Source organism: Lepisosteus oculatus, chromosome 15 (genome assembly GCF_040954835.1).
Source record: "Lepisosteus oculatus isolate fLepOcu1 chromosome 15, fLepOcu1.hap2, whole genome shotgun sequence".
Lineage (NCBI taxonomy): Eukaryota > Metazoa > Chordata > Actinopteri > Semionotiformes > Lepisosteidae > Lepisosteus > Lepisosteus oculatus.
This window is the reverse complement of record NC_090710.1, coordinates 30,171,880-30,197,685: the sequence shown is the minus strand read 5'-3', so window position 1 is coordinate 30,197,685 and position 25,806 is coordinate 30,171,880. Positions and strand designations below refer to the sequence as shown.

The following is a 25,806-nucleotide window of genomic DNA, read 5'->3' as shown; positions in this document are numbered from 1 at the left end:
TGTAATAAAATCTTCTTTGTAGACTATTCTGTCGAAGTCGAAGAGGTGTTGAGCATCAGTGCACAGCTTTGATGCTCTATTGTTGACCCAGAGGCCTTGTGGTTCTCTGTCACTTGTTTTTCATTGATGACGTGTGTTTTTAACTTTGAAAACTATTTGTAAACACATGGGGCAGAAAATGATAAGCCCTCTGGTTACTGCATCAGCCCAACAGGATCACAGCATGTACAATGTTTGCAAAAGATTGACGTTGAAACTTACAGGATAGTTTTTTCCCCTTTCATATGAATTGAAAGGAGCTGAACATTTAGACTGGTGTTTTTCAGAATCTATAATGCATCAGAACAATGCTATTATCCATCCCGATCTGAGTGGAATATTTTCCAGTGACCATAACTGCAGCATATAAATCAGTTCAGAAAGACAATGGCTTTTTACATGGTTTCTTTGACCTGCGTAGTAGGGCTGGAAACTGGAGAGAGAGAAAGAATGCCTTGTTGAAATCGTGAAGGAAGAGCAAAGCAGACTTTACTGAATGCCCTAACACTAGCTTGTTTTATGAAAGCCTGCAATCTTTAGCCACATAATTAGAGATCATTTGTCATTGAGTATTATTTTATTATTATCTGTGAAGTGCCTTATTTTGAATGAAAGCACTAAATTAATAAAATGCAACATATAACATACAGTATATTTATCTCTGTTTTTTATTGTAGAAAGTTATAAATTAGGTATTTCTACAAATCAACAGTTTGTAGGTCTAAAATGCACACAATATGAATGATTAAGAAGGAAATCCTACCAGAGCACTAAAACATTGCTTGGTTAATTAAAAAAATAATTAATATTAAAACCAGTTTTATTATTTTCAGCTTGTTCTTAAAAATTAAAGCAACTTATGATGTACTGCACATTTATCAATATATTAAAAATAACCCTACATAGAGCTCAAAAGCCTACACAAACACAGCTCAATATCATATTTATGATGTCCTTTTTTCAATGATGAAGAATGTTTGATTGCGACTTAATACTTATAAGCCAAAAACTTTAATTCAACAGATTTAAGGAATGCCTCATTTTGTCTAAATTGTTACAAACAACAAAAACCAGAACCGCTATCATGTTAGAAAAAAAACATCAAATTAAGCCTGGAAGAAAATGTTTAAAGACCTTCTAATACCCATCCTGTTAAATCCTTTGCAGCTCAGGTGTTTAAGAACTGAAAGAAAAAAGTCACTCCTCTCACATGTCAACAAAAGATGCTAATTTAGATGACAGACATAATTACATCCTGGAGCCTCGCTGGAGATCCAGAAGGACAAACGTGCAAGTTTCCCAAAGCATAACAAAATGACAGAAGTGGCTGTGATCTCTGACCTTGACGTTGTATGTTTTCCTGCGCAGCATTTTTCAGCCTCGGGAGAACATCGAAGCGAGTGCTGTGGAGGCATGCATGGCCCATCGAGCCACCAACTCCAGACTGACTCGGCCTCTTTCCGCCCCTCTTCTCTGGTGTGTGCGCTTAGTTACGTTTTGCTGACAGAATATAATTAAGCGCACAAGGCCTACGAGTCAATAATACACAGCCACTTTGTCATTTGTATGAGGTGGGGGAGAGCAAAAAGAAGACAAGGCACTGAATGTAGGAGGCTGTGAGAATGAGAGACACTAAATAGGCGAGTGACAGCCTGAGTCTGAACAAGCTCTTCTCTTATCGCTTTATAAACGGGTGGGCGACGTTTTCTTTTTTTTTTTGTTAATTTAAAAAGAAATTTAGCATTCTTGCCAAGAACGAATTCCATCTACTAAAACTTCCAGAAAAAAAGAAAAGAAAATCTAGTTCTCATTCCACATCTTCTGCGTTCTCCTCAAGCTCTCATCACAAATTTTATCAAGGCTTCTGACTTTAAACTGCTCATAGCCACTACGCACAAAGTGTTTGCCAGCCCTTGAGGAGGACACAGCTTATTTCCTTACTAGTGCAACTAGCTGCTTCTTCGTCTTCAGAGCAGGCAGTTTTCTCAAGTGGGAATCGGCCTGCCTCGTGAGTCACCGAACCCTTTTGCTGTTCTGGAAATTGGAAGTTGAAAAACAACACCACCACCGCAGGTCTTTAAAACACAGGATCAAAAACTGTTTGTAGTACGACTTGTCAAAACTAGGCCAAGGACCTTCTTCTGAGGAGGTTCTCTACTACAGCAAAACTGCAATTACAGTTCTGGGCCTTAATGCCGTAAGCAGATTAATCGACAAGAAACAAAACTTGAATCTGCGATAGTCACGACATAAAAAACACTACAGGCCCAGTCTTTCCTTCAGTTTGGATTTGACAGTTATTTTTGTTCTGCCCTCCTGATGTGAGTCTAACCTGTGATCCCTGCAAGCACACAGCACAGAGTGAGGAGGTGTAGAAGGACTCCAGCCCGCCCACCTTTGAGCCATTTGTCTCTGGAACAGATGTAGAGGTTCAGCGCCTTTTAGAAGAGAGGTATGTCTCTCACCATCAGCATAGGATGCTTGCAACCACCTGAGAGTCCACACTGGTTGCTATGTTACTCAGAGCCCAGGTGCACTAATTATATTTTGGTGCCTCTTGTGCATTGCAGAACAGGGAATCCCAGTCATAGTCAGCTAGTGACATTACTCAGGGTCATATTTAAGTGATGCAGATGTTCAATCTGAGTCGGGCAAAAACTGGAGAAAAAACTCCAGACCTCTCTTTTGTCCGCATATCACTGAACAAAAGACTAATAATCTGCGCCAAAGGCAATTTTGTGTTAAAGGAGACTTCTCCACAGATCACCACACTTCCTTTCCATAATGTTATTCTTTGTCTTATTTTGTTCCTTAGGTTTTGGCTGAGCTCTTCACACAGCTTGGTATATTTTAACCTAGTAATCCTATATATTGCAATCAACTCTGAATCATAGTAAAGGCAATGGTGTTCAACTGATCTTTAAACATCTTCTTACCTGTTATATAGGCATATGTGCTGTACCAAAGATAAATAAAGCTGCGAATTTTGCAATAACAATAAAAAAATTATGTAGCACCTTTAACAGTGAAGATCTTAAAGTGCTTTTCAACACAAAAACCAAACCAAAAAAAAATTCAAATTAAAAGCACAAAACTACTTATGAGTCAAACGCCTTTCTAATATGGCATGTTTTCAGGCTAAATGTAATGTCGTTCATTGTGGCTGAGTTTCTTTCTTTTGGTATGGTGTTCTACAGCTTTGTGTCTGATTTTAGGCTGAAACCTGCAATCTTGCAGCACCTGAACAAGCAGTGATGACTTCTTAAAACAATAAATTAAAATACAATAAAATAAAATGTAAAAAACTTAAAATAATACATTTTACTTCCAACCTAGCGTAGCTGCGATCATGAGCATACCTTGCATATCACTCTCCTAAAACAAGCTCATAGTTTTCAAGCACAAAGTAACCCACAGTTAAAAAATCACAGTCAGCTTAGACATAAAACTTAATGGTTGTATAAACAGTGAAAGAACAAGCTTACTGCTGTGAGAATAAAAGCCCCTTAAGTTGTGTTTGGTTTCAAATAATGTCTGTAGCGAACACATCATGGATTCAAGCAAAGAAGCTTCACCGATTTACTTGACATTATAGATTCATTCCCTTGTAAACAGTAGTGCTTAGTCTACAACTTCAACAACTTCCCAGCACAATTTACTGCATTGTTAAAGACACTGAAAAGCTTTGCTAAAGCAATAACGAGATGCAGATTTCTATGTAAATGCAAGGAGCGGTTTGAAGTGACAAACATGATGTAAGGAAGTAGCATAAGTTACTTTTTATATCTTTTGACATACATAAGTCAAAGAAATTAGATGAAGAGATACACAGTAATGAGATTATTTCCTCTATAATACTGCATATTACTAACGATCAAAGCTAAAAATGTGATTCAGTTCAAAATCCAGTGGAGACACAGATTTGAAGACTTGATTATTAGAAGATTCTAAGATTATTAGAAAACTTGATTATGATAATCAAGTTAGAAGACTTGATTATTTATGTTATACAGTACCTGCTCAATTAGGAAAAGCCAATGAGGTGTTTTTCATGTCTAAATCTGGAGCAACAAACCTCTGGACCGCACACGGGGAGAATGTGGAAATGTAGGCAGACCTCTCTCACCCAAATGAGCCAGGGAGCTGCAGGAAATGGCGGTACGGATATTAAACTGTGAGAAAGGGATGTCTTTAGCCTTACAAATATTTAATGGGGTTAGCTTTTTGCATCCAAACTTCATTTAGAAACCCCTTTAAGTAAAAGAAACAGCAACCAAATGAACTCTTTGTTTTGGTCCTACTTTGGATTTGTCAAATTCAAACCTCAGTCCACTATGATACACCACAACACACCACAACTCAGCAACAGAGCAAATTGGCTGATTTGTATTCTGTGATCTCTCTGTCTCTCCCGAGCCTCTCTTCACCCTAGCTAACCTGCATTTGAGCCTCAGAGGAGAAGAAAACCATGATGAGGTCAATCAGACTCCTTCCCTGTCCTTTTCAGCTTGGAAGTTATTTCTGAGCCTGTCTTAGGATCCGAGTCATTTGGCACAACCAGGAAATGACCAATCTTTTAAATAATTTGGATTCAGTGAAAATGTTTTTAATCACAAAATGTCTTCTTGAAGCAGGAGTCTGAGGTGATTTGATATCAGTGGAGACGAACAATTGGTTTGATGAGTTCTGATGTCCAGTATGGACATACTGCACAATAAATGAACACAATACAGTATATGCCTCAAGATTTTCAGGTCACTGGTGTAGCTTTCTAAAGCTGTTGACCACATTTTTCCACTGGGTAAACAACATTACTCTTTCAGTTTTGTGACAGTAAATTCAAACATTACATTTAGGTACACAAATTAAGGAATAATTAGAAGTATCTTTGTTAAGAAACATTTTATATCAAGCAGCCACTTGACATGTTCTGTATTTGCATTTTTTAGATAACTTAACCACAGGCATGCCATGGCTTTCAATCTGTAAACCTGGTCTCTATGGTAAAATGTAAATGTCACAAGACACTGGATATGTAAATTACATTCTTATTCCACAAATGATTTGAGAGAGGAAAATAAATAAAAAATACAAGGCAGGCATGTTTCCAACCATTTGTTCTCACAGCAATGAAATGTTCCCCTTTTGATTTGGTATGAAATATGATTTTTATGTTGCTTTCAATCTAAGCTTTGCAGAGACAGCTGAATCTGACTGTTCGTTTGTAAGTCCTTCTGAAAAATGCTGTAAAGTTCATAATGATAGAAGAATCCAAATGTAACAGCTACTGAACTAAATGAACACAAATAAGCCCCCCAAATAAAGAGAAAAGGGCAAAAAGGCATAGAGAGCAGGAGTCTATGGACACAAATTGCATTCAAGAACTTAATAAGTGCTTTTGTTTTGTTTTTGTGTTCCCTTGTGAAATCCTAGGTTGCTTATTCAACAATGAATTCATGATGTAATCCAGATGCAATTTACCTAACAGAAACACTTCAAACGTTGGCATACAGCATGCCATAGGGAAATGTTCTGCAGTGAAAATAATACTTGTGTGTTAGAGGGGGAAAAAGAACATGAAATTCATGGAAGCATCGGATAACACTGAAAACAATGGATATTTGTTGTCCTTAAATCATATTCAATGATAATAAAACAGAACATAGCAAAGCATGGGAAATAAAAAGGACAAATCTCACATTTCATAGGCGTTTTCACAAAGATTATTAAACCTCATTTCAAATTATTGCTGATGAATGTCTGTAATCACCACAAAACTGGCACCTACAGTACTACTTATAATTGGTCACATACGCCAAAAAACAAAGCACAATGAAAGTTCAGTTACAATATGCAGCATATGTTTTGATGTCTGCAGTCAAGCTAGGTTCCTGCATATTGAGAAATTGAACTGTCTGGAAGTCAGACTATATAGCAGCTGTTAAGCATTACTTATAACTATAGTACAGTTTATTTTCATCTAATCCAAAAACTGTACATATACTGTATACAAAGGATCAACAGCAGAGCTAGCCATCTGGGCTACATTTATGATTTGACGTCTGTGAAGGCTGTCGGATCCTGTACTCATCACAAACTGTGTGTCTTCAATCTAAATTCAATTCTGTTAAAGCTACTTACTGTACAAATGCTGTACTTGCTCCAGTCCCAGTCACTCCAGTGGAAGTCAATTTCCATTGTGCTTTTCCACTCTGTCAACACGTTAACCTTACTCAACCCTTAAGCAGCATTTCTTGGTGGAGAGAAGAAAAAAAGCCCTGCAAGTAGATTCCTTCCCCCTTCCCTTGTCTCCCTGTCAGGTCTTAAGAAAGAGCCATCTCCCAGACCGCATTCTTTTGATGCTGGCAGCTTGCCTCTGACGACTCAGGGACTCAAGGTCTGCTTGCCTGTTTCCACTGACATGCAGAGTCCTTCCGCATAATCTGGAGCAGCCACTGCTATTAGTTCCACTCACATCCCACTGCTTCCAATTAGCACCAATTCTCCTTAACAAGAGGCAGCCAGGAGCTCAGAGGCTGACACTTCACCAAGTTGAGAAGAACATTTGTTCTTTGAGGAAAAAAAACAAACAACAGAAATGGAAGTACCACTTGCAGTGGTGAGCACTTAAAGTTATCCCTTTTTTTTTATTTGAACCAATGAGCAGCAGGTTACTACTGTAGCTTGTCATCCCACCTCACCACCTTTAGTGAAGAAGCACGGTTTTCACGTTGTCCTGTTAAGGACAAGACATTCCCCTTCCATCTCCTTTCTCCCCTTTCATTCTGAGTCTACCCAGCGAAAGGCAGGGAAGCCCCATCTGTTCTCTCTGGTTTCGCACTCCTTTTTTGTTTTTAAATTCCACCAAAGATCAAACCTCCTCCTCCACAGTACACAGACTGTCAGGGCACGTCCTCTGGATTTTACTTTGCCTTGCAAAAGTACCTTCCATTGCATAAGTGTCCAGTATGTAAGTGGATACTGTAGATTTTTACTTTTCAGCGTTTTATGTGTTTTAGAAATAAAATGAATTCTCATACATCTTGTATTGGCACAGTCTGACCTAAAACCAGCTACACAACACAAAATTATCAATTTTTCTACCAGCGTTTGTTGTACATTAAGAGTTCAATACCTTTCTAGTTTTGATAATCTGCTTAAGTAAACAGGGATTGTGGGTGTTGGACATAAGACATGGAGATTAATAAGGTTCTCACTTATATACAGTACGTCCTATGAAACTGGAGAACTTGCTTCCTTCTAAACGGAAGCTGATGTCAAAGAACCAGCTCTACAGCTTCTCCATTATTTTATCAAAGTCGATCATCCTCAGGCATGGCTCTCATCCACTCTGCTGGTGCCTGCACAGCAGCAAGGATATCTCAGACCGATGCACAAAAACTAGTCTCCCATCTTCTGCATGACAGACAACTTTTCAGTTCCCAGCTCATTATCTCAAGTGTGTTCTTCTTAGACCAAAATGCTGTCCTGGAAAATAAATGGCAAGAAATAATATTCACACTGACAGGTCTTCACGGAGTGCCTGTCCTTTGCAATCGGAGCATCTGTGCATAAGCAATGATTGGAAGTACAGTTATGCCCGCCTGGACCACGCATATCCTCAAAATAATCAAGAAAAACAAGAAAACCATATCAACCGACTACCATGTGATATTGTAAAAATATTATTTATACATTTAAAGCAGAACCACTCACATTGAACATTACTGTTGGCTCATTTGCACAATCATTTTGATTATATTTTATCTGACCTAGCCTATAAAATACGCAGCATTTCTCGAAAAAGAATGTTGGTCTTTATTGATGTACTTCTTCATTTTTAGAATCCTACATTCGACTACGCTTTTATATATCTACCATATAAACCCCTGGTATATATTGCTCATATACATAGTTTTAACCTGTGAGGTACCGTTCAGGTGACCCAGCACTCCACATAGGCAAGAAATAGTTAAATTTCGCTTTCACTTTCAGTCGATTTTGAGAGGCAAAAAAAATCACAAATGAAAAAATACATGCTCTAGGAATGAGGGTAAAGGTTTTCCTAGTCTTGCTCACATTTTGTTTTAAATCTATTGCTTTTAATCTTCTTTAACAATCACATGTTTTTCTGTGAGTCTGACATTGGTTCTACCTAGCCCGTATGATGACAGTACAGCTCCTTTTCCTCAGATGAAAAAGCAAGAATGCCTCCCACTGTGCTGAGCCTCTGTGGCCCCCAAAAACATGTGTGTCTGAGTGATAGAGTGGAAGAAGGAGAGTAATAATCAGCCTACAAGCAGCTAAATCCAGCTCACAAGAGCCTGCAGTCAGCAAAGCCAGAAATGTTATGCCAGGAATGGTTTAATAACATGAGCATGATCAAGATGAGCAGAGATAGACTAGCAGTGAGCAGTATCAGGAATGTGGATTTAATTGAAGTCATTCAATTGTCCGTAGCTTTTCAAGTCAGGCTTCTCAAAAATTAACTGATGTAGAATCATGTTCACGGGCAACAGATTTAAGTTAACGAAAGAGTAAAACATACAGAGCATGGAAGTGCTTTGATTTGCAAGGAGCATTTCTTCTTGAGTTGATTGCAAAACCCTCAAAACCATGGGCATTTAACATTTGTACAGATCTTATATTAAGGACTGTTCAACGTCTAATTTAGGATGCAGATTAAAATGTCAGCTGTTGTTATTCCAGTTTTGGTCTACAAAACCATGTTTAATACCCTCTAACTTGGCAGATTAGTTTATTCTAAAAAGAGTCTCTGTAAATTTTTGGGAGCTGCTTAAGATTTGAATAATAAAGGTTTAGTACATGTTTAGTAACATCTCCAGCAAATATAATTATGATTAAAGGAGACAGGAAAAAACATTGCTGTGTCAAAAAGTGGTGTGTTAAAGGTAGCCTGCCACTGAATTCATTACAGTTTGCCATTTGTAATAGAATTCGGTAGATTGTGTCCATGCAGAATAAGTTTACATCTTACTTCAGTGAGTAAGCAGATGCAATAAAGGTCGTTTCACGGGTCAGAGTCATACCCAGCATACACACAAACATGAGTTTATAAAACAGCTATATTGCCAGGAAGTCTCAAAGTCAGCTCAGCCCGTCTCCTCATCGAATGCGGCGCAGAGCCAACAGAGCCAACCCCAACACCCCCCATCACCAGCAGTGCACACCACAGGGCTAGTATGCCAGTCAGATTGAAGCCAACTCGGCAAAGAGATATATCAGGACATCAAAGGAATGTCTGAATGCAAAAACCTTTATATTCCTCAACAAGACAGGTTCAAAGCAAACAGACCCTTATTGCAGGGGTGGCCAAATGGTGCTTTGTGAGCCAACAAGCTTATGTGTGGCTGCTAGTGACAATGCAGAGTCACCCAGGCCACACTGAGCAAAGAAATCAAGTAATAAGAGCAGAAAGTACAGATTACTGCTCCCACTATGATAGGATCAAGATTTTAATCACCATTTATTTATTTCAGGTCAAACATTATCTTACAGGATCCTTCAAGGTGAGAAACAACCACAGAGAGCTCATTTTGGGTACTGGAAGAAAAAAGAATGCAACATGTCTTCCTGAAAGAGTCCTAAGTCTTTTTCCTCCTAAAGAACCCAACATTTTTTACAGGGCTTTAAACACACAAAAAAAAGATATTTTATTGGCCTTGAAAATCTTAGCATCTCTTTTGCGTCCTCTGATGGAATAAGAGCTTTGTGACTTTGATTTACCGCCATGTGACAGGTTTAGCTGAGAAGCTTCTGAGCGTGCTCTCCCTAAGGGAAGCGTTAATCCTGCGTGTTTACAATGCAATGTAAAATAACAGCTTTCCCATCCATTATCAGCTGCAACCTGAAGAATTCATTTTAAACTGTCCCGCTAGCTTACTGGCGAGAATGCTAATGGATAATTCTTGTGTCAAAGGGATTCCCAAGGATATTTATGTTCTTATCTCATGTTGGTTTTAAGACATGGATCAAATAATCCAAGGCAAAAGTCACTCATTGAAACGGCTTTCAAATGAACAGATTTAAGGTGATCAATACACACAAAAGAACACCAGCAGTACAAATGTGAAATTATCACCAATCTTCCAATTTTTTTGTTCCTGTATTCTGCGATAAGGGGTATTAAATTTAGCTCTGAGCTGTTTTGATGTGTATAAAGGATGTCTTCTCAAAGGAGTTTCCTGGTGGCTCATCTTCCTAAAATGACACATCCCTGTTGTGAACAGTGAGTCATGTGTTTTAGAGATTGCTATTCCTAGTCCTCGATTTTGCTGGGCACTACATGGGACTCATTCTTACAGTGAGATAAGGAAAGAAAATGAGGCGAGTATGACTCATTTAAACCGATGCCACCTGAATATTATACATTGAGAGCTTGGCCACACACAAAGTTAATACTCAGACAAAAAATGCCCGGAATAATGCTCTGGTCCCCAACATTTCCTATAGGTAGCTTCCTATATTTGATGGATGGAGGGCTGGACAATGTCAATTAATGTTGAAATAAACAAATAATGAATTCAATAAAATCTGAACTTGGAAATAACTATAATTACTCCTGGGGACAGGGTTCCAGGATTATGGGTAAGAAGACACTAATACATGTTTCACTCTTCCTTACAGCAATGACGTAAGATTAAATATTTGTCATTATAAAGAGAAATAACGAGTAAAACGTTTCGGCTGTGGAGCCTTCTTCAATGTGTTTTTGCCAGGTACTCTGGTATCCTTCCACTTCCTGAAGACATGCTCTCTAGGTTAAAGGGCAACTCTAAATTGTTTCTGTCTTCCTGCACTGGCACTTAGGGTTCAGAGATGGCCTTTAGGTTCCCATGACCTTTAGCAGGAATAAGCACAGTTCTGCTAATACAGTAGGAGTATGGATAGAAATCAGGTTTTCTTGGTTAAACCAGTTGCACTACAGCTCAGCTGGGTACAATAACAATTAAAGTTAACTGACCTTCTCTCACTTCCAGAAATTGCAGTCATAATGAACAAAGAAGGATTTGATATGAGGTTATAGAATATCAAATTATTTCAGACTGCTGAAAAGAGATTTTGAATGCCAAGAAGGCTAGGACCTCTGCATCACTGATAGGCTGGAATGTTGGTTGTCCACTGATTATACTGTCCAGGGAAGAAAGTGGTGAAATATAGTCAAAAAGAGAGACAGGTGAGACCATTTTCCTCTTACTTCCCCGATAAACAAGATTATTTTCGCTAGGTTGTTCTCCTGCTGGGCACTTTGACATGTGATGCATGGTTCATCACAACACATCTAAGCAAAATTTGAATTAAGAGATGAAACAGCAGGATCATTGCAGAGGTACAGATCTTTCTGGTACTGTAACTCCTTGACATGGATAGATATATTGTCCATTCAGGCATTGCCTCCATAATTAGAAAACAACATCAGAATGTAGGAATTACCCTCTTGTTTTACTCTTTGCAGGTACTCAATAATGTTTAATAAATTTACTTTTTACTTTCGTCTTTGTACACACACATTGACTCATGGGATTGAGTAAATAAAAATGAATTTGTGAATTATCCTCCAAATATGCATCAGGTGTGGAAAGAGTATGGAATCCAGTGTCATTGTTCGCTCATATTTTTATGCTGTCGTGTCTCCAATACATCAAATCCCAGACAGCATCATATGAAATGATGTTGGTTCCTCACTGATACTATTGACACACTTGTCCACTCTATATTCTCTCTTATGCTACTTCTTTGTAATCATGTTTTGGTTTCTCTGGACTAATACTGTCTTGGACTAAATAATACCTCAATTATCACTGCCACTTTGTATCTCCTGGTAAATTGTTCTCCCCTACTGGAAGTTAGAGCTGAAGTTCCTCAGAGTTCTAGTCTTACCCACAGTACAAGTTATAGAGTATTGTAGCACCGCTATACTAATGATACCTGAATATACATGTCCTTCGATACCCTAGATAGAGCAGCGGTTTCAGTAGACTCATGTCTAATTGAAATACAGCACAGGCTAGATGGGCCCTATCTGTAATCAAATATAATGCAATCTGTTTTGCCACCAAAATACATTTCTTCTTAGCAGTTGTTTGCAACATTTATCCAGCTTCTAGGTCTTGGTTGATGGGTACAGCAATGTTGCATATGTCATTTCCTGCCTCATCCTCCTATCTTCCTCAAGAATTTTCCTACAAATTAGTTTACTCTATGTGCATTTCTAGACTTGATTACCTAATTCTCTACTTGTTGGACTACTGCTAAGAACTCTTTCTCATATCTTACAGCGTGATCTTATTTCTGTACTCAAATTCTCTTCACAACATTGACTCCCTATTATAACTCCCAGGAAGATTTTAAAATTTCCAAAAGTAGAGCAAAAATCAACTGGGAACACATTTTCTCTGCATGAAAAATAATTTACTCATTAACACTGTCACAAGTTTGGCACACATAAGCCTTCCTAAGGACAGACATTTGTCAAGTTAAAGATGTCATTTAAACAAGTATTCCTTAATTATTGTCATTCCTTTTTTTGAAAGAAACAATCATATAATCAATCATTTTCTTAAGCCATATATCAAAAATTAATACATGTAAAACATATGATAAAAATACACTAATAATTAATAGACATCAATTTTCAAATTCCAATTTAAATCTTCGTAATAAGTTTCTGTTTGTAGGGAAAGCTTCAAATCTAATTCCATGTTCTGTATATTTTATCATTCTAACACTGGTCTAATTGTAAGTTATCCCCAACCGGACCTCAAAATCAGTCTAGCCTGACCTTACTGCTGCCTCCTCATGCCCTGATGGCCTTTCTGGGGAGGACTGATTAGTCATCCCATCCACTGAATGGTGTCCGCACTCAATACTGTAACTTTTGAATGCACTTCCTCATGAGACAAGCTCCCTCTTTCACAATATTTAGAGTGAAAACCTGTTTAAAAAGATTAGCTTTCAACAATTTTCAATGACATTTCATCAAGTATCTATGATATTATTCTTTTTTCCTTTTAAATGTTTTAGCTGAAATGCAATGCTTATATTGGCCTTCTCCTTATTTAGGACGACACTTTGACACAAACTACTGCACGCTCTCTATATAAAAATTATTAATATTTTCAATGCCAGAATTCTGACCTTGGAGAGCGTCTTTCATCAAACCCGTCAAATGAGAAAAGCACAGGTGTGAAGACAGGGTAACACAGGTGGGTAACACAGGGATGGGCAGGTGATGATTTACAGTATAAACCAGGAAGCAGTGGCTTTCAGTTACTGGGCTGATCTGCCGACTGGAGACAAGGGGCAGATCCTGTCTTGTGGGATTTTATCAGAGGGAGGCGGAGATTTTGAAACGAGTAACTTTGCAGGATATTTTGGAACTGTCTCAGAGAAGGACTTAATGTTTGGAAGAGTTTTGTGAAGGTCTCAGAGAGAGTACTTATTGTGAAAGTCAGTAAGGAGCTTAACTGCCTGGTTATTAATAGAGAAGGACTGAAGAAGTTGAGGTAGTCGTTCAAAAAAAATGTTTAGTGTGTTGGTGTAGTTTTCATGCTCCACAAAATAAATAATCACTGATTTTTGTACTTTCTGACCAAATTTGCTCTATCTAGGGCTAGGCATTTAAAAAGTTGTTTTCTACAGCACCACAACCCCAGATTGTATCACAGGACACAGAAAAGTGGGACATACTACACTTGTTACTGTTTCACAACCTAAATATCTGTGTTTGACAAGAACACCATATTCTCGTCCCAGAATGTTATCATAATCACCAACTGTTTTGGATTTTCATCTGTCTGACCTGATGAAGGAATCTAGCCAAGATCAAAACATCAGTGATGTCACATTAAAGCTTACTTTGTGTGAAATGAATACGCGATTGTATTTAATGTTGAGAGAAGGGATTTAATGACTTTCGAGTAGTCTGTTTACACTTCAGTCATGCCAAAACTGTTTGCAAGTACAACAATCTTCCATAATTCATAAATGTGTGATCAAGGTTTCATTTGGTCTTTGTATAATAATTACTCAACAGGCTAGTAAAGATCATGAAATTATCTTATTTTAAAGGTTTTCAAAACCTCTTAGAAACATTAAGAAATTGTAAGAAAATACATGTTTCACCTTATGAATTACAATCTAATAAATGATGATGAAATTTCAGCCTCTTCTCAGGTTATTTTATAATTGTATGGCAGATTCTGAAGAAGCATACAACGTGATGGAACTGCTACGGCACTTCACATGGAGACAACTGAACTGTTAGTCTAATCTTATGTGTTTTTTGTTCTTGTGGTGGTATAAAACATCTGTCTCAAGGCATAAAACATTACACTGTAAAAAGTATGTTACATATTCAATCCAGATATACAGTATAATAACCCCAGCAGGGCTTTTACAATAGCGAACTTTTTTGAAAACTTTCAACTTTTTTTAGCAGCAGGAACGACCATCCCCACCAGCAGCACTCCACTTTTTGCATTTGCAGGCAAACTTGCAAAGCCCCAGGGTTAATCTCTGCTTAAATAAATGAATTCTTATCAAGTGATAAACAGATAAATGTACATATTGTATAGTAAGACATTTTTTACTGCCTGCAATTGTCACAGAAAAAGTAACTAAAGGTGCGAATGTGCTGATTTTGAAATCATTAAGTGTTACAATACATATAAAACTTAATTGGGCTTGAAGTATTCCTCAATCAGGGATTGTGTACCTCATGGACACAAGTCCTCCCTCTAACCCATATTCTTTTTTACAGAGGCTTAGCAACATTTAAAGTAAAGGTTCCAACAAAAAAAAAAACCCACAAAATAATCAGTACCTTCACCTCATATTTCAGTTTCCTTATTGTTGTGTCCCATTTCACTTTGGTGGCATTTTATGTTCTAATGGGAAACTCTGAATTATTTATGAAGTACACACCCAACACAAAAACTACCAACCACTTTCTTAATAAGAAAATAGTTATACTTTTTCTATAATAACAGGGACAAAGGAAGGCTTAGGCTTCCAGACTGGAGTTGGCACATGCTTCCCAGTGAAATAATAGTGAAATGGTACCTACTGCAACTTCAGTTCATTGTAAACAAGTAGTAGGAAGACCCCCTGAAGAGCAAATTAATAGATAAACCAATTATCTATCTACACTCTCTGCGGTAGTTTATGGACAATAAACTGGTAAATTGAAGTCAAAGGTAAGGATTAAATGGAAAACTGGGATAATTTCTTCTGTTATGGTACATTCCTATTTTGGATTGTTTACCTTCAGAAATAGAAAATAAATGATGAAAAACGATATTTTCATAATTTACACATACCATTACCCTGTGCACCCACTGTGCAAACAGGCTATTCCGATTCCTGCTTCAGTCCACAGGCCCTGGATGCGGTTCATCACACACCACACAACGAAGTGCTCCTGCCTCCCACCAGACCTCCCAAGCCACAGTGAAGCTTCCGCTTCTGAGAGCTCAAACAAGCCAAGCAGTCTTTTTAGCACTGGAGAAGAGTTACTTCTCCAGTTACTATAATCATGCACAAATACAGCCATCCAAAGAAGCACTTATTTATGTGTTCCAATTCTCCTCATTCCGCATTCTTCTAATTCCAGTTTTGCCGCACTTTCCCATTGGCTGGTACCTCTGGGGACTGGATGTCATATCTCTTCTGCTTGGCTCTCTGAACAAAGACACAACTGGGGCATTCCTGCACCTCTCTTTCTTTATTTTGCCTTTTTTCCCATTTCTGGTTTGTTTGTGTGTTTTTTTTTACTTTATTAGTATGAAGAGAAACATGCCAAACACAGTCCACTACCCATCACAAATGAATCCAAAGTCTGGAATACTTTATGTACTGAAACCTCACAAGGAGACTGAACTGTTAGTCTAATCTTCAGTGGTTTTGTTCTTCAAGGTTGTACAGAAGCTGGGAAACCCTGTATACTTCACCGTCTATTTGACTTTTTCATGCACATTTCTACATGTGAAAAAAATACTAGGTACAGAAGGTGCAGTGACCAAGGTATAGTGACCTAGGGGTTGTAGTAAATTTCTTTGGGACCTTGTTTCATTTTTCACTCTGAAGTACAGTAGTTAAGACTTTCCTTGTTAAAATCTTTTGATAAATCCAAAAAATAAGGTAGTCACCTTGTAATCCCCACCAGTATCTCAAGGTTGTGCTTTTTTAATGCAAATAATAAAAACAATCTTAAATACAGAAGAACGTTTTGTGATGTGTTATATAAGGGTGCTAGCTACGTACTTATTATGCGGAATCTGTCTGTACAGCTAACATTGTTGATGTTCACATACCATGAGAATCAAGGATGAAGCAACTGACAGTATTTTAATGAATCTCTTTCAAAGTATCCATTCAGGAAGCATAATGAGCTTTGAAGCACAGTAGAAGGAATGCCCTGCAGTGAGATAAAGTTTTAAAAAATGAACATCAGTAATTTTTGCAAACAATATTGATACTGCAAAATCTGGCAAGTGCTGGTAAGATCAAATTGAAAATTTTAGATCTAAATGCCAAATGGTATATTTAGTACAGTACCAAAACATATTTTCAAGTCAGCACCATCCCTACAGTTAAGCATAGTGGCACCTACATCATGTTACTGGGATGCTTCTCCTCAGCAAGGACTGAAATGCTTGTTAGGATTTGAAAAACCATATAGAGCAAAGTATATGCAAATATTACAGGAAAACTTGTGTAAGTCTAGTAAAGTCTTAAAACTGAGGAGAAAATTTACCATTCAAGACAACAGTGATCCAAAGGCACAAGGCCAAAGATACAATAGAGCTGTAACACTCCCTCACATTCGTCTATTATACCTGTTAATTACATGATCTGGCAGAAGCTCAATCCCACCTGCATGCAATTAACATTTACCCCCATATACTTAAGATCAGCACCCATGTTAGTTCCTTTGCTTAGTCTTAGAGCTTTGTCTCAAGTCTTGGCATTCTCTGAGCTTTGCTCCTGCTCGCGGTTACTTTTGGTTCTTGACTTTGCCTTGTTTGATTTTGCCTTTGGATTTGTTGCCTTGTTTGAATCTGCCTCTGGGTTTCCTGATGCTCTCTACTGTCTGCCACTGGCTACAAACTTTGCTTTGCTTTCTCTCAGATTCACTTGTGGATTTCCTCTTTTTTTGTAGCCCCTGTAGTCCTGGTTCCTGAACATGCCTGGCTTTGGACTTTATTTCTTTCTTTTTATTATATTATTTCTTTATTTCCCTTGGATTGTTTGTTCCATTATACACTGGCCTGTCATCTGCCTTGTCTGCTTCACCTGCACCTGAGCTCAATATCCCTGAGTGACCCAATCATAGTCCTGACGATTTAGAATCTGTGCAAAGATGTGAAAACTGCTGTCCATAAAAGATCACTAAGCAACTTAATGAAACTATAGACAGAACGTTTTTCCAAGATGGTGTGCAAATGTGGTAGAGACTTACTCAAAGCAACTTGAGACAGTAATTTTTGCCAATGGTGCTTCCACCAAGTAATAATAATAATAATAATAATAATAATAATAATAATAATAATAATAATAATAATTGCTTACACTTATATAGCGCTTTTTCTGGACACTCCACTCAAAGTGCTTTACAGGTAATAGGGACTCCCCTCCACCACCACCAAGTACCGAGTTCACAAGTTTAAATACTCATGCAATCAACATATTTATTTATTTTTTCTCTTTAGCTTTTGCTGACATTTACTGTAATATATTTTACCTTTGGAAGACTTGAGTATTGAGTACAGGCTTTGAATACATATTGTTTTAAAAATGTCAATGCATATGAATACCTTTGCAAGAAGCTGTACTTCAGTTCTGAATTTGATGGCTTGCAGACCATGCTATTTGAATGTTTTTTTTATATGTTTGACCTCAACAGATTCTAAGACCCTTGATTCATTTTCGAGTCTTGTGTTTGAATGCTGTTTTCGATTTAATCAGCTGCTTCACCTCTTTAGACATTGAAATTGAAAGATTTTTAGGTTCTTTTGATTTCAGGTAGCAGGACGTTTTGAAGTATGGTAGAATGTCTCCTTGTTTGTTAACCCATACTAGTTCATGCTATTTTTTACAGCAAGGCTTTAGAAGATTAGTTTACAGATAGTCAGAAGCTTCACACATGAGCATCTTTCAGCCAGAAGTTCATTATGACACACAACATTCTGGAACCGAATTATATTTAAGCTGATGAAAAACATATAACCATTATAAACATATAAAGTGCAATTTTTTGATGAACTATGTTAGACTTAAAACTTATGCTGTCGGACTTATTTATTTTATTTTACTGGCACTGCTTCCACATCCTCAGATATTGTATAACAAAGTTAAAAACCAGTCAAGTCAATATAAACATATACAGTATATATATTTACTTCATTGCCTGTGCCACAACTATATCAATACTACCTTGAATAAGCCTTTGTTGTGTTATTGTAGTAGTAACAAAGCCTTTGAAACAAAGCTTTATACAGTACGTTTAGCATGTTATTCTTCAGTTAATCATCTCGTATTCCTTTCTGTGCCTGTTCCTTAACTTCATAGTCAGCACTACAGTATTGCCTGAAAGTGTTAGCAAACCTCTGTAAAGCCAAAAAAGAAACACTATAAGTGTGTTTTTTCTTCAAATAACAGATTCTGCCACCGACCCTTCAACTCCCTACCTTACCTAAACCCGCATACATAAGTCTGGTGAGAAAGCTGTTAAATAACATGTGAGCAAAACGTGGGTCAACCTCTGGGCACACTCTGGGAAGTCTGCACAGCTACAACCTCAAAGCTGTTATTTTAAGAATCCTGTCACTTGTCCCCCAACCCTTCCTGCCAATGCGAATATGGTTTTTCTAGCTCGAATTAAATTTCCCAAGGCCACAGGAGCAGCATGCTGTAAATACTAGCACGCCATGTCTCTGCTGATATAATTTATATCCTTCATTAAAACCAAGATGTCTTTGACTGTTGTGAGCTTGAGGTTAAGCACATAACTTTTCTTTGGCAAGAGACCCAAGGATCATTCTGCCAAGGACTTGCACTGGACGGGTCAAGCACAATGAGCAACCCATATACCTACATGTAGTGCCTGGTCTCTACTGGCCTGTCTGTAGAAGGAGAAGGATTGTGGCACACAGGTTTGGAGCAGGCAATATAACAACACAATGACAGTGATTAGCAAAAGTGAAAAATATATATATATTCACGCACCACTAAGAAATGCTGAATAAGATCAGAAAATGAAAACGTTACTGTACACTGACAACACATCATAAAATACATCCATTAAAGAAAAGTAACACATCATTAACTTATATTTGTATGTGTTTCGATAAAAAAAAGCTAGTTGGATTAATGACCCATTGGAAACAGACGTTTCTTTAAGTGGTCCACATTATAAGAAGAATGATCCAGGTAACTAGGAGTGTAAGTGTTAAAAAACAAAGAGTGAAAACCGAGTAATCACTCAAACAGAAGTGTTGTTATATACAAGCGCAAAAACAATTCATAACAAATTCAATCACAGCCGAAATTCAACCCTCCCTCCAGCAACAAACATTAAAAACCAGCTCCAGAATCTGACGAGTGAATGAAACTCAGAACAGGGTAAGCCGGTGTGGAATTTCCTGTCAAACCGTGTATAGTTGCTGTTGTGACAACGTGACACTGCACACACATATCATCTGCAGTACAAAAGGAAGTGAAACGTAGTTTGTATATATATATATTCCACTGTCTCTATCACTCTGCCTCAGCCTATCTTCAGTTCCATACCCTCCCAACACATCCTCTCATCCTCTCCTCCTGTTCAACCCCTTTCTTGAGTCAGTTTGTTCTCCAGCCCCTGCTCCTCAGCAGTGGGGTGATCTACCCACAGAAAGCAGAACTGCTGAGTCCCTGATTAACCACATGTCACCACCTGTACGTCCTTCAATAACTCTTACACTGTATTGCATTCATATTTTCATTAATTTCACTTTTTCAATGTGAACATAGGACATACATTACCAGCTTGTATCTAAACGAACTATATAGTCTTCATATTGGCTTAATTGTTTTTGTTTAGGATTTTGCAAGAGCCCTTTGTTATGCTTTGTTATGCCAGCATCCATATCACTCTGCAACTCACAAATGGCAGTCCACTGAAGCTCAGCAGGTGTGAGCCTGGTCAGTACCTGGATGGGAGACCTCCTGGGAAAAACTAAGGTGGCTGTTGGAAGAGGTGTTAGTGGGGGCCAGCAGGGGGCGCTCACCCTGCAGTCCATGTGGGTCCTAATGCCCCATTATAGTGATGGGGACACTATACTGTAAACAGGCACTGTCTTTCGGATAAGATGTAAAACTGAGGTCCTGACTCTCTGTGCTCATTAAGAATCCCAGGGCATTTCTCGAAAAGAGTAGGGGTGTACTGTAACTCTTGCATCCTGGCCAAATTTCCCATTGGTCCTTACCAATCATGGCCTCCTAATAATCCCCCTCAATGAATTGGCTTTTTTTACTCTGCTCTCCTCCCCACTGAGAGCTGGTGTGTGGGGAGCATTCTGCCGCACTATGGCTGCCGTCGCATCATCAAGGTGGAGCTGCACACTGGTGGTGGTGGAGGGGATCCCCATTACCTGCAGAGTGCTTTGAGTGGAGTGTCCAGAAAAGCGCCTAGTACTGTAAGTGTGAGCGATTATTATTATTACTATTATACTTACAACTTGTGCATTACTGATTTTCTATTGTACTTCTAGGTTATCATTCTGTATCGATTGTTTCCTTTTAATGCAAACTTTGTCTTGGAAATCCAAATGGTTGAGTGTGTTTGCTAAGCAAGTGAAAAAACAAAACGCAATCTGGTTTTATGTAGGCCTCGAAAACTAGAAACAATTGATACAAAAATAAATGGAATTGTTTTTTTCAACACTATCTCACAAATAAAGAAACAGCACTATAGTTATCTAGCACATTTGGTTGTCAGTAGAGTGCTGATTTGAGAATCTCATTTGGGTCTCTCTTGAAAGAAGCCAAGATGGTAATGTCAGCATCATGGCTGCATAGCTGAAGATGAAGTTAGCTTAAATACTGTACATTGTCATAACGTCAAATTATAAAACTACATTTTAAATCAAAAAAAGTTTGTAGAAAAGTCTGTAAATCTATTGTAGAATGGACTGATAGAGAAATAGAGAAATTCTTGTATAATGATCAGATCTACTCATACCAGATGATGACAAAACTGGATTTTGTGCAGTTTTTTTTAACATCACTTTATTGGCCATATACAATTTCTTGCATTAGGAATTTGTCTTTTCGCATACCCCAGCTTGCTCTTCACGAGACACAGACACACAGACAGGGAGAGAAGCTTGGGGTCAGAGCACAGGGTCAGCCATTGTACAGCACCCCTGGAACAGTTGGGGTTTAGGGCCTTGGTCAGGGGCCCAACAGAGTAGGACAACTCTGCCAGCTGCAGGATTTGAACTAGCAACCTTCCAGCCCCAGGCACAGATCCTTAGCCACAGAGCCACCACTCTGCCCAGTTATTAAGCAAGGGAAGAAGTAGGAATGACCATATGCAGCCTCTGGAGAGTTTGTCCTACGCACATTGAAAGTAAATCAACATGCTGCACTCACAACTGAGGACACTGGTACCAGACACTGTTGAACTTTAACCTTCTTTAAAAGCAGAAGGTGGAATTTGAAACAAAAATTAAAACATTAGATCTATATGAGTCTAGTTTCAGACTATGATCTGATTACAGGCTAAGAAGGTTAAGGGTAATGATGCTGACTAACCACAAATTTGACTCAACAGTAATATGGGTTATAATAATACCAAAATTACATATTTTAGTATGCATGTACGATGATATATTACATGCAAAAATAAAGAACTTTGTTACAATGTGAGCTACCCTGATTTTCAAAAGGCCAACTGGTCATAGACAAAAACAATGGCCTTATTTAGATCAAATCACAAGCTGATCCCATTATTGCTATAACCAGTCTAATTTCTTGATACATTTATCCAAAGCAACTTACGTTGGCACCCATTTACAAAGTCAGATATCTTTCTGGAACAAACTGAACTGGGTTTGAACTCACATCCTTCTAATTACACGTCCAGTACCTTGCCGCTGCTTCCTCTCCTAAAAGCACGTTTCGAAATTAACACATTTATTTCAAAGCTATTGAAAAAAAGCAAATCCAACCAACCAAACAACACACCCGCACAGGTGGGCCACAAGCAGACCCAGGCCGCCCTCACCTGCCACTGCTTCATCAGCTCCCGGACGACATGGGGGTCCTCCAGTATCCCCTCCTTGTGGGTGGCATCTTGGAGGACGTTGGCTGTTGTTTCCGCTTCCGTCAGCCAGCTCAGGAACTTCTCCAGGTCCACATAGAACTGCTGCAGGAGTCTCAGTGCTGCTTCCAGCGCTGCCTCCCTGTCGCCCACCCTGTAGACAGAGACGCGTTCGTGGTCAAATTGATCATCGTCTCTGAAGGTTCATTTCTGTGCTGGGGGAAAGCATTTGTTTGAATGTTACTGCAAGCTGTACCTTGAGTAGATTTTGAAGGCTTTTTTCTTTTCAAGACCTTCCCATTTTTAATGCTCTTTTCCATGCTCTTTATAACAATAACCAGATTTCCTCACCTAATCATTAGAGGACATAGAGGTGAATAATTACATACTCACAGTGCATTATTTATACACAATTGCAATGGCAATTAAATTTTCATTGTGCTAGTCCTAATGTATTGTTAAATATTGTTGATCCTATTAACATTTATGTGCTCTCCTTTGCAGTACACTCTGAAATCAATTGGCTAAATATCTGGAAGGTATCTGAAATTTGGGCTCGATAATCTGTTTATGGACTGATTCAAAAGCAACAATATAATTTTTAATAGACAGTAACAAAACTGTATACAGTATTCTAAAAGAAGACTTACTATTGCATAGCACAATTTTTAATACAGCATCCGATTATCTAACCCCTATCCTTTTAACTACAGTATGTATCGTGACATTCTTTTTCATTTTTATTCCTTCTCCAAATAGTTCAGAAGATGTACAGTATAACTGGACTTCTCTGGGAATCGGAAAGTATGAGCGGGAAACAATCAAGACCATTAATCATAGCTCTTGCATTTGAATGAGATTAAAAAATGCTTGGTTACAATTTTTGATCTGACCGACACAGTTTTGGGATACAATTACCACGCTGTGCACCGCACGGGCCCCAGAGAGTTTCCGGAAAAAAAAGGTTTTCAGAATGAAGCAAAAATCCACAGTTGTTGAACACTATATCAGGTCCTAAACCTGATTTGGGCTCCAAAATCCAGCGCTGAGCTTAAAATTGTCTAACTAGTGTATGAATGCTAACCCTAACCCTACCTGGGGTGTCAACTGAGCATTTCCATGATCTACTGTAAATGGCATGTTAACAGAAACTCCTAAGTAGCTGTGTAGCTGTGTGTCACGAAGGAAAGCATCAGTTAGCAGCAACAGGTAACTTTGAGCTCAGTGTTTCTCATTTTGCATCTATAGTTTAAAGTTTCTGATACTTCCATGGAATACTCTGCACTTACTCTGCACTTTTTTTCTACATTAAATGCAATCTTCTAGTTCGTAAGTATTGAAATCTATTAATTTGGGATCATCTGCCAGTTTCACTAGTTTGGTAACGGATAGATCACTGATATAAATGAAGAAGAGCAGTTTTCCTAATACAGATCCCTGAAGTACACCAATAATTACACCACACCTTATACAGCATGTACTCTCTGTGTTCTACCCATTAAACAGTTCTTAATCCAAACAACTAGCTCACGTTGAATGGTTATCTGATACTTAATCTTTTATGGGGAATTTTGAAAACATAATTTAGTTAAAAAAATCTAACAATACTTTTATTACCTACTCTTTGTGCACCCATTACTATTGTTGCTTGTTCAAAGTACTCTTAATAAATTAGGCAAGCAAGACCTACCTTTCCTAAAACCGTGAATACTTTCCTCTACGGTCCTATTTCCATTTCCAGTTCCATATACAGTAAATGATTTAGATAGCTAGATGACTAGTTGGTTTATTTCTAATTATTTCTTCCATAACTTGACACATAAATAAATATGATTAATTGGTCTTAGGTTTTACCACACTTTGTGGGAATGGGTAGTACATAAACACATTTCCAATTGATGGGTATTAATTCTGTTTTAAGCAACTGTAGGAAGAGCTTCTTAAAAGGCTTATGGATAGCATTCTTTGATTCCTTAAGGACAAACACCAACAACCCCAGGAGATGTGCTTATCTTAAGTGATCCTGATACCTCCTGTAACAAGTCTGTCTCTTGTAGTACTATAGTGCTAGTACAATTTAATGTCGATTTGTGTCGAAGAGTGGTATTTTCAGAGTTATCACACTATTCTTACTACTATGTTGTCACAGGATGAAAAACAGAAAGTTTTTCTGCTTTCTGCTTTTCATGACAGTTTTTCTAGATTATGTTAACTTTAATTATCACCGACACAATTACTCAAGATGTTTGTAAAAAATACAAAAAGAAATTCACCAAGAAATGATTGCTGTTTCTTGGATTTGCTTTTTGTAAATTATAGTTCTTTTAGGATAATGTATAAACTGCTCAAAACTGAATTTTTCTAATGAGACGCAAAGGGAATTTCTTTTACCGATTTATTAATTTCAGTTTTTTTAGTGATTAAATAACTTTTTGAAATTAATTTCTCCAGAGGCTTCCTCAAATCTAAATTCCAAATTAATCCTAAAACTGCTTACCTAGGGGTTAATGTTAATCAAATATTGCAAACGTCTTTAAATAACTGCATATCCAGTAGTGCAATCCTTAATTTCCTGTGATGAAAGGTGGCAATAATTTTTAAAGGTGGCAATACAGCTGTTCAATCATGAGGTTTATTCAACTTGTATGCTAGACTTCATGAGGCAGCAAAAGATTAAATGATGATAAGATGAAAAAAAGGAACCGCATATTAATTGCTGCAACAGATTTGGATTTAAGATGTAAATAAATGTTTTACAGTATACGCTTTTCTTTTGGTTTGAAAAAACATTTGGGATTACACCAACTATACTATAATGTTCCCACCGTAATGTTAGTTATTTCCTTGTATCTCCTTTTTACTATATGTTATTGATTCGCTTATTTTTAGGAGGTGTTAATTTGGTTAGGCTATTTCACTCCACCATGCAAAAAACTGATGTTTATCTGATCTGTTAAGAACTATGAACTTTGGCTTGGTTTAGATCAATCATTAGACCTATATCTTTCAACTATAGTAGGTATAAAGTAAGAAAATGAACTAGGTATGAAAATAAATTCACCACAGTTAGAAAAAAGGGGCCTTTTCTAAATACTGTAAGCTGTTTTGTCCATTAAATTGTTTTGTTTCTTTGACCTCTTGTTTTTGGTCAAGAAAATTAATTTTAGAAGGGTAGTCTGCATAGGAATAAAGAAATATTGTTATTTTGTGGATGAAGGAATGGTTAGCTGGAGAACAGCCCTCATTCCACAGAAAATACTAATAAAAGGGAATAACAGGTTTTATAATATCAACTTTGGAGTAGTTTTTATTTTTCCACTGTTTTTGCCCTGGGGTAACTCTTCTGTTTTTTAAAACCAAGCTTTTGGAGTTGGGCTTAACTAATTTTTTGAAAGGTTATCATAGGCAGCATAGTATACAATTCCTCATCTTCCTGTGGG

At 37.7% G+C, this 25,806-nt stretch overlaps 1 protein-coding gene across 14 annotated transcripts in view; it reads right to left on the bottom strand.

Moving 5' to 3' along the window:
- Positions 1 to 25,806, bottom strand: part of dmd (dystrophin) — a 726,399-nt gene that overhangs the window by 154,277 nt on the left and 546,316 nt on the right. For all 14 annotated transcript variants that reach the window (XM_015364174.2, XM_015364177.2, XM_015364182.2 and 11 more), the window contains one exon: positions 22,331 to 22,520. In XM_015364174.2, the coding sequence (XP_015219660.1) occupies positions 22,331 to 22,520 (190 nt within the window). The remainder of the gene's footprint in view (positions 1 to 22,330; positions 22,521 to 25,806) is intronic.